Raw genomic sequence first — 13,599 nt, forward strand, 5'->3', positions numbered from 1 at the left:
GGGGTACTTTTTTATGTCCAATTTTTGATGAGTATAGAATTTATTTTAGTATAAGAACGGAGGTAGGGGTACAGTTAACTTCATCCAAAATCATATCCCCTTGTCCTAGTTACCATTTATCAACTAAGTAGACATTTTTGTTCTAATCAAACTTACCAGGCCACAAAATCCTCTGTTCCCTCCAGTTTACCTCACGAAGAATACCCTAATTTTACCCACCTCAGCGGTCCTACTTCCCTCTCAGTTCCCACCACCTCCACCTCTGAAAGCCTGCTCATCCTCTTCAGCTGCCCACTCTCCTAAAACCTTTCCTCTCTCCCTACTGGCTCCACGGCTCCCTCCCTAAAGCACATCTCCGTTTCCCAGGTGCACAGATACACTTTGGCTTCTTTGCTCCCATTTCAAGTGACCCTGCCCAGTTTGTTTCCTTTTGCTTCTAAAGGGCCACTTGGGCTCAGCAAGTACCACTTCCTGGCCTTGCTTTCACACCTCAACCCCTGTCATCCCAACCATATGCCAGCTCCTGTACATGTAACCCGGTTCCTAATGACCACAAGCAGTGCGCGTACCCTCGTCCAAGTAGACATCCTATTCGTGCCTGACCGTTCTGACCCCTTTGAATGGCTGGTGTCCTCACTCCCGCCTCCCACACCACCAAGCCTGTCCCAGTCTCCTTTGCTGGCCCTCCCTTTCCCTGTGATCACGCCCACCACTATGACACATCTGTCCCCCTTGAGGACAACTCTCAAGTCCCTCTCCAGTCATCCCCTCTCCCCCAAGCACAGACATTGCAACCAGACAAGCCTTCTGGAGGTCTCTGCCCTGCCACTTACCAGCCGTGTGATGTTAGGGAGCGACTTTCTGTCTCTCAGCCTCCAAGTGAGTCTGTCTCTCCTACTGGACACTAGGTTTCATATGGACAGAGACTCGATGGTATTGTTTTGTATTGTATCTTATACAAGATTTGATTTTGCTGTACTAAGGGCCTGCTCTGTGTCAGATACTGAACTGGGGGCTTTATACAACTCATCTTTGACAAAGTAGGTGTGTGTTTGTATTCACTTCAAATATTGTATTTCAATATTGTGTCTCAACCAAAACCCATCTCTTCCCATTAGCTATCCCATTATCATTAGTCTTTCTCCAGAAGCTTAGACTCTTTCAGAAAGAGAAGCTATGTTCTCGTAAGAAAGTCCCTGTTACAGCCATTTCCAGTGTCTTTGCTCTTTCCCTCCACCATGCTATCCCCCTGGCTCAGCCAGCCGTCTGTCCCCATGGCCCCGAGCATGGAACCGGCATTCAGTCACCCTTTAGTCACCAACAGACACAACTTGTCTCATTCATTTGTTCACCCACTCATTGATTGAACAAATATCAGTCCTTCATGCCAAGACTCACCTGGGCTGTATGAGTTCAGTGGTGATGACACAGACTCAGCCCTGGAGGCACTAGAGTAGGATACTGTTGTAATGAGGCCACAGAACACACAGGGTGGGAGGTGGGGAGCAAGGGGGCAGTTTGAGGTGAGGCTTCCGAGCAGCAAGTAGGAGTAAGCCAGGGGAAGGCAAGGGTTATGAAAGCTGCAGAGATAAACAAGAGCTGGAGACCCGTCAGACCTTGCCCCCCATGCCTGGACTTTATCTGGAAGGAGGGCCCTGCAAGTTTTACTTGGAGGTGCAGCACGATCACATTGCTCTTTCGTGCTTCCACACGGCTCCCTGTTGTTCTGCTGGTATCTGCACGGATCATCTGTTTATGGATTGCCCTTTGGAAGTGCCTTAAAAGCAGACTGTTTCTTTAACATGACAGCCTAGAATAGTGCCTGAACCACAGTAGGTGCTCCGCAGGGTTGGTGGGGGAATAAGGGAATGTTGGCAGGGTAGATGATCAAGAGTCTCCTTTTCCTTTTTTTTTTTTTTTTTTTTTTAAAAAAAAGCATGAACTCAGGAGTTATTTATATCTTGTTTATTTTCTTTGGAGAACCAGACCTATTTTCTAAACACCAGATGGCTTAAATTAGTTTATTAAAATATTAATATGGCTGATCTTTATAAAATATAAGCAAGTCCTTTTTGTTTTTGTAGGGTTTTAACATCTCCTCAGAGTAAAATCAAGCCTTAATAGAAGTGTGAACACTAGGTTGTTTAATATCTATTGCCTTCTAAAGGGGGGGAAAAAGTACAGCTTTTTCTTTCTTTTTTTTTTTTTTTTTTTTCATTTAAAGAGACAGCTCTTTTGAGGAAGGAAGGGAGACTCCCAGTTATAATTTTGAACCCCTTTATTGTGAAATTACACACCACTTGCCATTTGTATCTTGCTTTAGAGTTTTGGAATTTGTTTATTCTAATAGACAGACCCTATAATGTGTGTATGAAAAATCATTTGTCGTCAGTGAAGATGAGTCTGAAGAAAATGGACTAGATTTCCTCCTTAGTCCCTTCCATAAAAGGTTTTGATACACGAGGAGAGAATATAAGGCTTGATTTTTATTATTCTTAGCTTCAAGCAGAGCTTTAAATAAGATCCAGGCATTCATATTTCATTGTTAAATTCTTTTTCCTGCATATTTTGTTTATTTCTAGTCATGTAGTCAAATGATGAGAAATGACCCCTTTTGTACCATACACTTGATTTAGTGGATCTGAAGAGGGGAAAGTAGGGTGTGGGATAAAGAGAAATGAGGTCCGATGTGAAACCTACGTAGGAGATTGTATACGCTTAGCAGAATTTGACACCGTGGTAGGCTCGTTCTCCAGACATTTTCTAACAACCAGGATCTCACAGAACTACTGTACTGGTGAATGTTCATCCCTTTTGGATGGAAAACCTTTACTTCACTAAATAATACTTCCAAATATAATAATGATTATAATAATCATCGTAATAATACAATAGTGGCCACTATTCATTTTGTTTCTTATATGCCAGACACTAACATATTTTCACTGAAGCTAAAAAGGAACAATGCATGCCACTCAAAGCTGCAAAATCCCACCGTTCAGTATTTAAAACTACTGCCCCAAAGCAGATGGTGAATGCCGTGCAGGGATAGAAAGCATAAGGGGCCTTTCATTTATACATCACAAGAAAGGGCAGAAATGACAAAGCAGCATATTTTATATTCTCTCTTTCCTGTAGCCATTGGCCCATAAGCTGCGGATTAGCCAGCGAGCAACCCCGTTCCCAAATGCCTTTCTAAATAAATGTACATTGGCTGTGGGGTAAGGTTTCTCCACATGGAAACTATATAAGAGGAGGGAAGGCAGAGAGGAAGAACAGCCTTTAGTAACGAAATAGTATGTGTGTGCCAGAAATCAAAGATTTATGCTTTTATTGTAATTTCTACAACTTTATGTGGCAAACACTAGATTATAAAAATAAAATACACAGGCAAACTAAATCTTTCTGTAATAAAAAAAAAAAGTCTCTATAACATATGTTCCCCACTCTTAGGCTGTGGCCTCTTTGAAAATCAATGCATCTCAGCTAAAGAGTATAGGAGGTCCATCTATGTCAAATAAAATGTGATTTGACTCGTAATTTAAGTGACTAGTAATTTAACTGGTGACTGTACTCTATCTACTATGCTAAGTAAAGGAAGAACTAAATAGTGATTGCATCTCGGAACCACCTCTTTAAAATAGACATTCCTTGTGTGCCTGGGTGGCTCAGTTGGTTAAGTGCCCAACTCTTGATTTAAGCTCCAGTCATGATCTCACAGTTGTGAGATCAAGCCCCATATCAGCCTCCATACTGGGCATGGAGCTTGCTTGGGATTCTCTCTCTCCCTCTCCCTCTGCCACTCCCCTGCTTGTGCTTTTTCTCTCAGAATGAAAGAAAGAAAGAGAGAGAGAGAAAGAGAGAGAGAGAAAGAAAGAAAGAAAGAAAGAAAGAAAGAAAGAAAGAAAGAGAAAGGAGAGAAAACAAAAGAAAAGAAAAAGAATTTTTTTAAATACACATGCCCAAGCTTGCAGTTCTGAGCACCTCGACTGTCCTAGATAAAGCCATGGCTCTAAATCATTTTTTTAAAGTTTTTATGTATTTATTTTGAGAAGGAGACAGCATGAGCAGGGGAGGGGCAGAGAGAGAGGCAGGGAGAGAGAAAATCCCAAGCAGACTCTGCACTGACAGCACAGAGCCTGACTTGGGGCTCAAACTCACAAAACCGTGAGATCATGACCTGAGCCCAAACCAAGTCGGACACTTAACTGACTGAGCAACCCAGGCACCCTGGCTCTAAAACATTTTAAGACAAAAAGAGATGCATATGATATACCTCTAAAGTATCGATTACCATTTAATATCCAGGGAGCTTATGGCCATGGATACGTTTATTCTCAATGATCAATTTATTAATGTTATATATCCAATAATTGAAACATTAAAGTGGATCTTTGCTAAACATTTATCCATTGATTAAAAGCTAAATTTTATTTTCTTAACCAATTTAAAAAGCAGTTACTAATCTAATCTAGCTGCTGCTTTCAAACTCTCCAAATATCTTAAAGATGAGCTATAACAACACAAAAGTAGTCATTACAAAACCAGTTACTATACTTACTCCTAAACCTATTCCAGAATATTAACACTACTGGTTTAATTCAAGTTTTTGTTATTTCTACACAACATCCTAGGGTTTCAGAAATGTCACATTAATTAATACCTGTCTCCATGTTAATAACAAAAGGAAAAGAATACCTGAGGTTTCAGTACCTGAAGTAGATACCACCTGATTCCTGTCAGGGCACTGATCACCAATCTGAGCTACCTTTTTATTGCTAAAGTCCATTTGTTAAATCAGTGCAACTGTGTGTGTCTGTACATGCTTTGTTTCTTTGTTCAATGGGACTACTATTAGCAGTCAAGAACAGTGGACCCATGGGAAGGAAGGAAATGTTCTCCTTAAGTCATACTGAGTCAAAGATGCCGGCATTATAACTTCTAGGTATGTCCAGCAAACCGCAAAAATGCAGACCTAGCACTCGGAAGCCACTTAAAGCAGGAGACCTAAGTTTGGAAGTCATCTGATAGGATGCGAACCGCTGAGACTGAGCTGTGTTGCCTAGAGGGAGCACAGAGAAAGAAGAGGCCAAGAAGAGCTTTCAGAACAGAGTTTCCAAGCATAATATTTGCCTGTGTCCATTACTTATAGAGAGCTCATCAGGAGGCTGTCTGGAAGAGGCAGTTCAAAAGCCATTTGTATTTCTGAGAGCAGCTTAATGGAAGAGAACAGAATCAGCAGGGCAAAGCTGGTGGCCCAGAAGCAGAGGCACCAGCTTTGGAAGAGCAGCTTGGTAGAGAAGAGCAGGAGAGAACAGAGAACTGTTTGAGAATTAGGGGAATAGGTAGATGGGTCCATCTGGGATTTGTGTGGGGGGGAGGTGATTTTTTTTTTAAGGGTGCAAAGATTTTATTGTTTGACTAAGAGAAAGGAGCTAATGCAAAAGAAATCATTGAAGGCACAATAAAGAGTAGGAAAAAATTAATGGAGAAAGGTCCCAGAGCAACCAGGGGAAAGTGGTTTTCCTAAAGAAGTCTCAAATACCATTAGACAAGAGAAGGAGAATAGAATTGATAAAAAGACATGTAAGACAATTCTGAGTCAAATGAAGAAGCTTACATTTTCTTTTTCCTACTTTGTCATTCATCTTTCAAGCTGGTTTGTGTTTGGGACTATTAAAAAGACTTCAAATACGTAATTAAATATATCAACAGTTTCAGGGCACCTGTCTGGCTCAGTCAGTTAAGCGTCTAACTTTGGGTTAGGTCATGATCTCACATTTCGTGAGTTCCAGCCCCGTATTGGGCTCTGCACTCTCAATGCAGAGCCTGCTTCAGATCTTCTGTCTCCCTCTTTCTCTACCCCTCCCTTGCATGCCACTCTTGCGCGCTCTCTCTCTCTCTCTCTCTCTCTCAAAAATAAACATTACATATACACATACATGATATATATACATATATATATACATATATCATGTATGTGTGTGATATATGCATATATATATATATATATATATATATATATATATATGCATCAACAGTTTCTTTTATAGTTTTGTTTCTCTTGGCACTAAAATTCACTCATCTTACATGGCCTCAATTCTTTGAAAAAATTTAGAGAACAAAACTGCATAAAATTCAGGTTGTGGGGTTGAGATGCATTGCTTGCAAAGAAATGTGAAAAGGGTTGTTAGAATAGATGTAAAGAAAGCTGGGGGGGGGGGACATTAACAATGCTTACAAGGATAATTGTGCAACGAGATGACAGAGATAAAGTCAAACGTGCACTTTAGCAGCAAGATCAATCAGCCCTGTTTGCAACATTTGGGAGCAGATAGGGAGAGAGGTTAGTGCCATCTGCCAGGCTGAGATTGGCAAGGAGAATGCAGCAGTAGAAGTCAGACAAAGCAAGGGCACCCACACTAGCGTCACTGCAGTGACCAGTCACCATGCCCAAGAGCACAGCTGTGGGGCTGGAAGGGGCAGGTGAGCTATGAGAATGGGAGAGACCAATCAACTAGAGGCCATACTGAGGAAGAGCAAGCTCAGGGTGACCACTTGAGAAGAGCAGAAGGAGAAGGATGGGAGATTGAATCAAGGTCTGGGGCTTGGCTTATGTCAGTGAGGTCCATACCTAAGGGTAGGTGACATTAGGAAGGCACTGAACATCATTGGACTTGAGGATTGTAGGTATAAGGCAGGGTGTTTGGAAGGTCATTAGCGTAGATGCTGAGAGACCTAAAAATGCTGGCAGAGGACTGAGTGGATAGGAAAATTGAGCTATGTACTGAAGTTATCAGAGAAAGGACATGAGCAGATAATAGCTACAAGTTTGGGAAGAGGGTCAGGATGGCAACAAGTGCAGGTACACCCACACCACCTTACACGGTAGCCTCAGAGAAAGTGGAGTAAGCAGGTGATATAAACTTCAGAATAATCCAGAGGCTCTACAGGGGCCTCTAGGATTATAGGCTCTTCGGATTTCATCAGTAACCATCTCCTGCAAGATGCTTTCATTCTCAGGTTAGCCCAGTAAACAAATCTACTTACATAGCGGAATCACCATTTGTGGTTTTGTAATGAGACTTACCTTGTTGGTTTCTAAGAAACTGTGATGTGTGGCTAGAAGTGAAGGAAATTGTGTGGCTGGCATAATAAGATTCTATCTGACATAGTCACATCTCCTGTGATTAAGCACAGTAAGGAATTAATGGTAAGCAGAGTCACAGCCAAAAGTGTATTATAAGCATGATGGGGCAAGATATTACAAAACTCTGTTTTGTATGAAACATACAAAACATATAGTTACAAAACTCTATGTGTGTTTCTCAAAAAAAAAAAAAATCATAGAGTTGCCATATGATCTAGCAATTCCACTTCTGGGTATATCCCCAAAAAAATTGAAAGCAGAGTCTCAAAGAGGTATTTGCACACCCGTGTTCATGGCAGCATGATTTGCAATAGCCACAAGGTAGAAACAACCCAAATGTCCATTGATGGATAAATGGATAAACAAAATGTGGTTTACATGTACGATGGAATATTATTCAGCCTGAAAAAGGAATGAAGCACAGGCACATGGCCACAACATAGATGAACCTTGAAAATGTTATGCGAAGTGAAATGAGGCAGTCACGAAAGGACACATTTCATATGATTCCACTTATATGAGGTATTTAGTATATCCAAATTCATAGACACGAAAAAGGAGAATGATGGTTGCCAGAGGAATGGAGAGTTACTGTTTATTGGGTTCAGAGTTTCAATCTGGGAAGTCGAAAACATTCTAGAGACAGATGGTGGTAATGGTGCATGACAGTGTGAATGTGTTTCATGCCATAGAACTGTATACTTAAAAATGGTTTAAATGATAAGTTTTATGTATAATTAACCACAATTTTATAAAAATATATGAATACATTTTTATAAATAAATGGTTTAAATGATAAATCTTAATGTTTTATGTGTTGTACCACAACTAAAAAAAAAATACCAATTCCAGATTTGGAATTATTGAGGGGTGCTTACTCCCCCTTTTTTTCCAATTGTGCATTTACTTCTCAGTGAGAAGAAATCAGTAAGAGCATGCTCTCAATGATGAAAATAAATCATTTTCTAATCTTACAAGTGTAGGTGCCCATGTACACACAAGTGTGTGTGTGCACCTGCAAATCCATGCTATACTCAGCTTAGAAACAGCAAATTTGAACTGCCAGGAAACCCTCTTCCTTAAAAAGAACTTGCTTTATTTTAATCTTCTGTAGCAGGGAAGTATAACCAAAGAAAACTCTTACAATCCACCCATTTTATTCATTTCTGCTCCTATTTCTCTCTGGGTCAGAAAAGGTAATACAGGTATAAGAAAGTCGTCTTTCAAAACCATGACATTCTGTAAATGTAAGACATGAAAACGATGGTAGCACACCTTCCAGCCTGCCCACTGGGATCAAGGTATGACGCCCCTCCAGACAGGCAAAGCAGGATTGGGGGGGAGGCAGCTGCCTCACTCTGTCTATTTGGAGGAAACCTTTGAAAAGGAAGTCTTCACTGGAAATTGCACCTCTTAATCACTCTGACAATCTTGTCTCTTTTTCCAGTTTCATGTATTTTTTAAAAAAATATTTTCTTAATGTTTACTTATTTTTGAGAGAGACAGCACGTGACCACAGGAGGGACAGAGAGATGGGGAGAGAGGATCTGAAGTGGGCTCTGTGGAGCAGACAGCCTGATGGGGGGCTTGAACTCACGAACCGTGAAATCACTACCTGAGCCAAAGTCAGACACTTAACCAACTGAGCCACCCAGGCGCCCTGATGTCATAAATTCTTAATTGAGCTCTTGTTGGGGGAATGTTTGGAGGAAGTGTTGGGAAGTGCGTGTGTGTTATAAGGAAGGGAAGAATGACCTGCCAGTTCTGCTTTCAGGAGCACAGAGCCAGTGTAGACAAAAGGACAAAGCTTCATGTGTATATACACATGTCCCATCTGAGGCTGTTCTGGTGGCTCTGTGTTTTGGGGGTGTTTACGTAAGCATCAGCAGCAGGAGCCTGTGAAGCAGGACAGAGAAATACAAGTGTTCAGGAAGCATTAGACTGGCAGAGCCCTAAAAGGTAAAATGGTGAAAAGGTGGCTCCAGCAGACAGTTTAAGTAGAATTAGCTGAGCATGCATACAAAGATCTGTAGCCACTTTGGTGCTGTGAGACACGGGCCTGGATCACTGACCGTCTTCATGATAGTTGCAAAATGGTTCTCTATGTCTGTCAGGGACTAAATGATTGTGACCCCCCAAAATCATATGTAGAAGCCCTATACCCCCAATGTGATGACATTAGAAGCTAGGGTCTTTGGGAGTTTCTTAGGATTTGATGACGTCTTAAGGAGGGAGCCCTTGTGGATGGGATTAGTGCCCTGATAAGAGTCCTGATGGACTTTGCTTCCTCTCTCTGCTCTGCAGTATGAGACACAAGGAGAAATCAGCAGCCTGCAACCCAGTAAAGGGCCCTCACTAGAACCCGACCATGCTCACACCTGATCTCAGACTCCCAGCCTCCAGAACCATGAGAAGTACATGCCTGTTGTTTCCGAAGCCACCCAGTGGATGGTGTTGTGTTAAAGCAGCCCGAGTGGACCAAAACAGTGACCATGACAGTTAAGAGGCAGAGGCGGACTAGGTGACCAAGCGGGCTGTGAAGCACACTTTCAGGACCATGTTTACTAAACATAGAATGCAGCCGGCTTTGCAGTGCTCTGTGTTGATTCCTCTGGCCTGTCATTTTACAGGAAATACATAAAATCTCTTTTCTACATAATCCTTTGTTTAAAAAAAAACACAATTTTTTTTTTCTGATTCTCACCTTCTTTGGACAGTCTTTAAAATGATGTTGGGGTTTAAATTTGTTTAGTTTTTTTTTTTCTCATTCTTGAAGTGATTAATATTAATGCTAAAAGTGAATGTATTCACTTTTAGAAGTTGCCAGGGAAAGGAATTACTTGCAGTCATAACAAAGACAGTTTGATTCAATAATGATGTAACTGCTTTACTATATAGAAGTTATATGTCGGATTGTTGTTTTTTGTTTTTGTTTTTGTTTTTTTTAAGAAGAAATTCTAGGTAGATCAGCTTTGCAATACATCCATTTGGATTAAAAGTTGGCATTTGTAATAGGGGCACTTGTACCCCAATGTTTATAGCAGCACTCTCAACAATAGCCAAATTATGGAAAGAGCCTAAATGTCCATCAACTGATGAATGGATAAAGAAATGGTGGTTTATATGCACAATGGAGTACTACGTGGCAATGAGAAAGAATGAAATATGGCCCTTTGTAGCAACATGGATGGAACTGGAGAGTGTTATGCTAAGTGAAATAAGCCATACAGAGAAAGACAGATACCATATGGTTTCACTCTTATGTGGATCCTGAGAAACTTAACAGAAACCCATGGGGGAGGGGAAGGAAAAAAAAAAAAAAAAGGAGGTTAGAGTGGGAGAGAGCCAAAGCATAAGAGACTCTTAAAAACTGAGAACAAACTGAGGGTTGATGGGGGGTGGGAGGGAGAGGAGGGTGGGTGACAGGTATTGAGGAGGGCACCTTTTGGGATGAGCACTGGGCGTTGTATGGAAACCAATTTGACAATAAATTTCATATATTGAAAAAAAAAGTTGGCATTTGTAACAATTGAATAAAGAACTATGGTTGTAGAAGGAGGCTAAGCCTCAGCCCTGAATCAAAGTTAACGGTATGTTACCAGGCCAAGGCTGCCTGTTTCTGGCCAACTCACAGCGATGCTCCCACCCTCAACATATCTCACTCCCAACCTTATGTTGACATTGCTTATTTCTGAGTTGAACTGGGTTGTCTTTTAACTCCGTCCCCATTGTTGCATCTCTCCAAAGTTCTGCCCACCCAAGGCATTAGGGGAAAGATCATTTACACCAGTACACAATCACTGCCAAGAAAGATGGGAGCCAGAGACAGCGCAAGGTTATCTCTTTACAGCTCTGCCTATACCAGGGCCTTGTTTCAGGCTGAGATGTAGAGAAATGGGAAGTAAATGGGAACAGGAAGCCAAGATGGAAAGGCTAAATGTATTTTGGGCCCCTTTTACACCCTCACAGATTGCTAGAATATGAGGTCTATCCATGCTTACATGTCCATTTAAGAAAGGCAGACACAGATGATTTTGTATGTTTCATTTACACATACACACGTCTACAGAAAATAAGGAGTTCCCTTTCGGAAGCTTTGGGGTTTTTTTCTTTGTTTGTTTTGTTTTTTAATACTTAAGAATCCTGAACAATGATTCTGGGGCGCCTGGGTATCTCAGTTGGTTAAGTGTCCAGCTCTTGATTTCGGCTCAAGTCATGATCTCACAGTTCGTGAGTTTGAGCTCCGCATTGGGCTCTGTGCTGACATCGCAGAGCCTGCTTGAGAGTCTCAGATTGTCTCTCTCCCTCTGTCTCTCTGTCCCTCCCCCTCACACACCCTATCTCAAAATAAATAGACTTAAAAAAAAAAAAAACCTGAACAAAGATTTTTTAAGAATCACATGGGAATATCTCCATCCAAGTGTTACTCTTTAAATTATTTGCCTTGAGGGCCTGCCTGTTTACTTCAATAAACTTCCTTTTCAAAATTGCCATCCGTTTTAGTTTCCAGTGCACATAAGAAAATTGAGTTGTAGCATGGCCTCTTTCTTCATACTTGACTCTGAATCACTTTTGACTCTTTCAGAAAAGTAAATCTACCCTCACAGGATGAAACTTTGACAACACAGACAATATGCAAAAGAATGTCTGAGTTATTCATTCAATAAATATTGAATACCTACTATGTTGCCAAGTGTTCTGTGGGAGGACAGGCATGTAAGATGAATAGACAATTTCAGTCCTTACTCCTCAGCTGCTGACAGTCTTAGGGGAAGACAGACATTCTCAAACAATTAAATCCATAGTGAAAACTGGTGGCATATGGGGGTATAGCAGGAGCCCAAGGCGAGGAGTGGCTTTCAGAAATGTTTTGAATAAAGACACCATCCTTGGAATACATTATCATCTCTCAAAATGACAGTCTCAAGGAAGGTGCAGGATCTAGTATGTTTCTTGAAGACTATCTTCATTTTCTAATAATTGTAGTAAATAATAATAAATAATCAATGCATTTGACCTGATTTGTTAGAATAATAGAAAGCAGAACACTATAGTGTTGCCCTTTAGCCCCTAAAACTATTGAAAGAAGATAAGTTGGAGCATCTTATGACTCTCGTTGGATGTTATATTTTTGTAAGTCATTGAAAGAACCTAGCACTTTAAGGATATATTTGATGAGGATAGCTAAAATGATTGAAGAAAATGCTTCAGTAAAATATCCCTCAAGCCAGAGCAGTAGGACAGAAGCAGCATGTCAAAACAAGACAACATGGGAGTCTGGCTCTAGAGATAAATTAAACAAGGATCCTTCACTTGGATGATAATTGTGTTGGCACCAGAGAGCTTGTGTATCACTGAATTGTGCTCTTAAAGAGGCAGTCAGTGCTTCAAAAGCAGTCATCCTGGTGAACAGGGATAGGGTTTTCTGGTCAGGAGATTTCATTTCAAGCAAGGATGTGATTATTCCTGACTGTCATTGCATTACCAGGAAAACTTGTTTCTGAGATCCTGAAGAATACATCAGCTATGACATTTAAGGAAGGCCTTCAGAAGCTGTACTAACTAGCAATAAAATACAAGGTTGAGAAATTTCTAAAATCCTCTGTAAGTTTTTGTGCCAAAACTCACATTTCAGCAATGGTCACAGCTGTCAAGAGCACAGCTCCCCTAAATACAGAGAAGTGGGAGACTTCAGTAGCCCTCCCTCAGTTATTGGTGATGTCCCTGCATTCACACACTTCCATATTTTTCCTTCATACTGCCATTCTCAAGTTTTACACACATTTATGACATTGAAACAGGATTTTGGAGGTATTACAAAGAACCAACAACCCTAAACAAAATGAAATATGTCATTTAGAGCATAAAACAAGCATATTCCTAAGCACAACAATGTTTATATGTAATTGTGTGATGAGAAACTTGGGAAAACATACAAGAAGTTTTGGAAGTAATATCTCTGTCTCCATGCCAATGGAGATAAAATGATATTCTCTCACTTTTAGAAATCTGAGGTTCATATTCACTAAAACTTGAAAGACTGTGAAATAGGTAATCAGTCAGCTGACATTATCCTTGATTTCAAAGATGAAAGCTTCATTTTCAGAGACAAATCTAGATCCAGTACTTCCACTGCTGGCTATTTACCCAAAGGGAAAATAAAACACTAGTTTGGAAAGATATATGCACGCCTATGTTTATTGCAGCATTATTTACAATAGCCATGATATGGAAGCAACATAAAGTTTTGTCTAGTTTCTATGCACAGGTTCTGAACCCCTCTTAGAAAGGTCCAAAACTCTTAATACAAAGCAATATTAAAGATTGCACATTTACATCTATTCACAAAAATCTATGCACTGGGGTCTAGAATGCCCCTCATTTCAATACTGCTTACTTAAAACTTTTTTTTTAATGTTTATTTATTCTTGAGAGAGAGAGAGACAGAG

The 13,599-nt window shown here is 40.6% G+C and overlaps 1 protein-coding gene across 5 annotated transcripts in view; it reads left to right on the top strand.

The window, feature by feature from the left end:
• The window catches only part of LYRM4 (LYR motif containing 4), a 170,909-nt gene that overhangs the window by 85,869 nt on the left and 71,441 nt on the right, over positions 1–13,599 (top strand). The window contains exon 1 of one of the 5 annotated variants that reach the window (XM_078446671.2): positions 381–933. The exons of the other annotated variants lie outside the window; for them this stretch is intronic. Coding sequence (XP_078302797.2) covers positions 514–933 — 420 coding nt within the window. The 5' untranslated portion in view covers positions 381–513. Of the gene's footprint in view, positions 1–380; positions 934–13,599 lie in introns of those variants that run through there. 5 annotated transcript variants of the gene reach the window in all.

This window comes from Panthera onca, chromosome B2, assembly GCF_046562875.1.
Source record: "Panthera onca isolate mPanOnc1 chromosome B2, mPanOnc1 haplotype 2, whole genome shotgun sequence".
Taxonomy (NCBI): Eukaryota; Metazoa; Chordata; class Mammalia; order Carnivora; family Felidae; genus Panthera; species Panthera onca.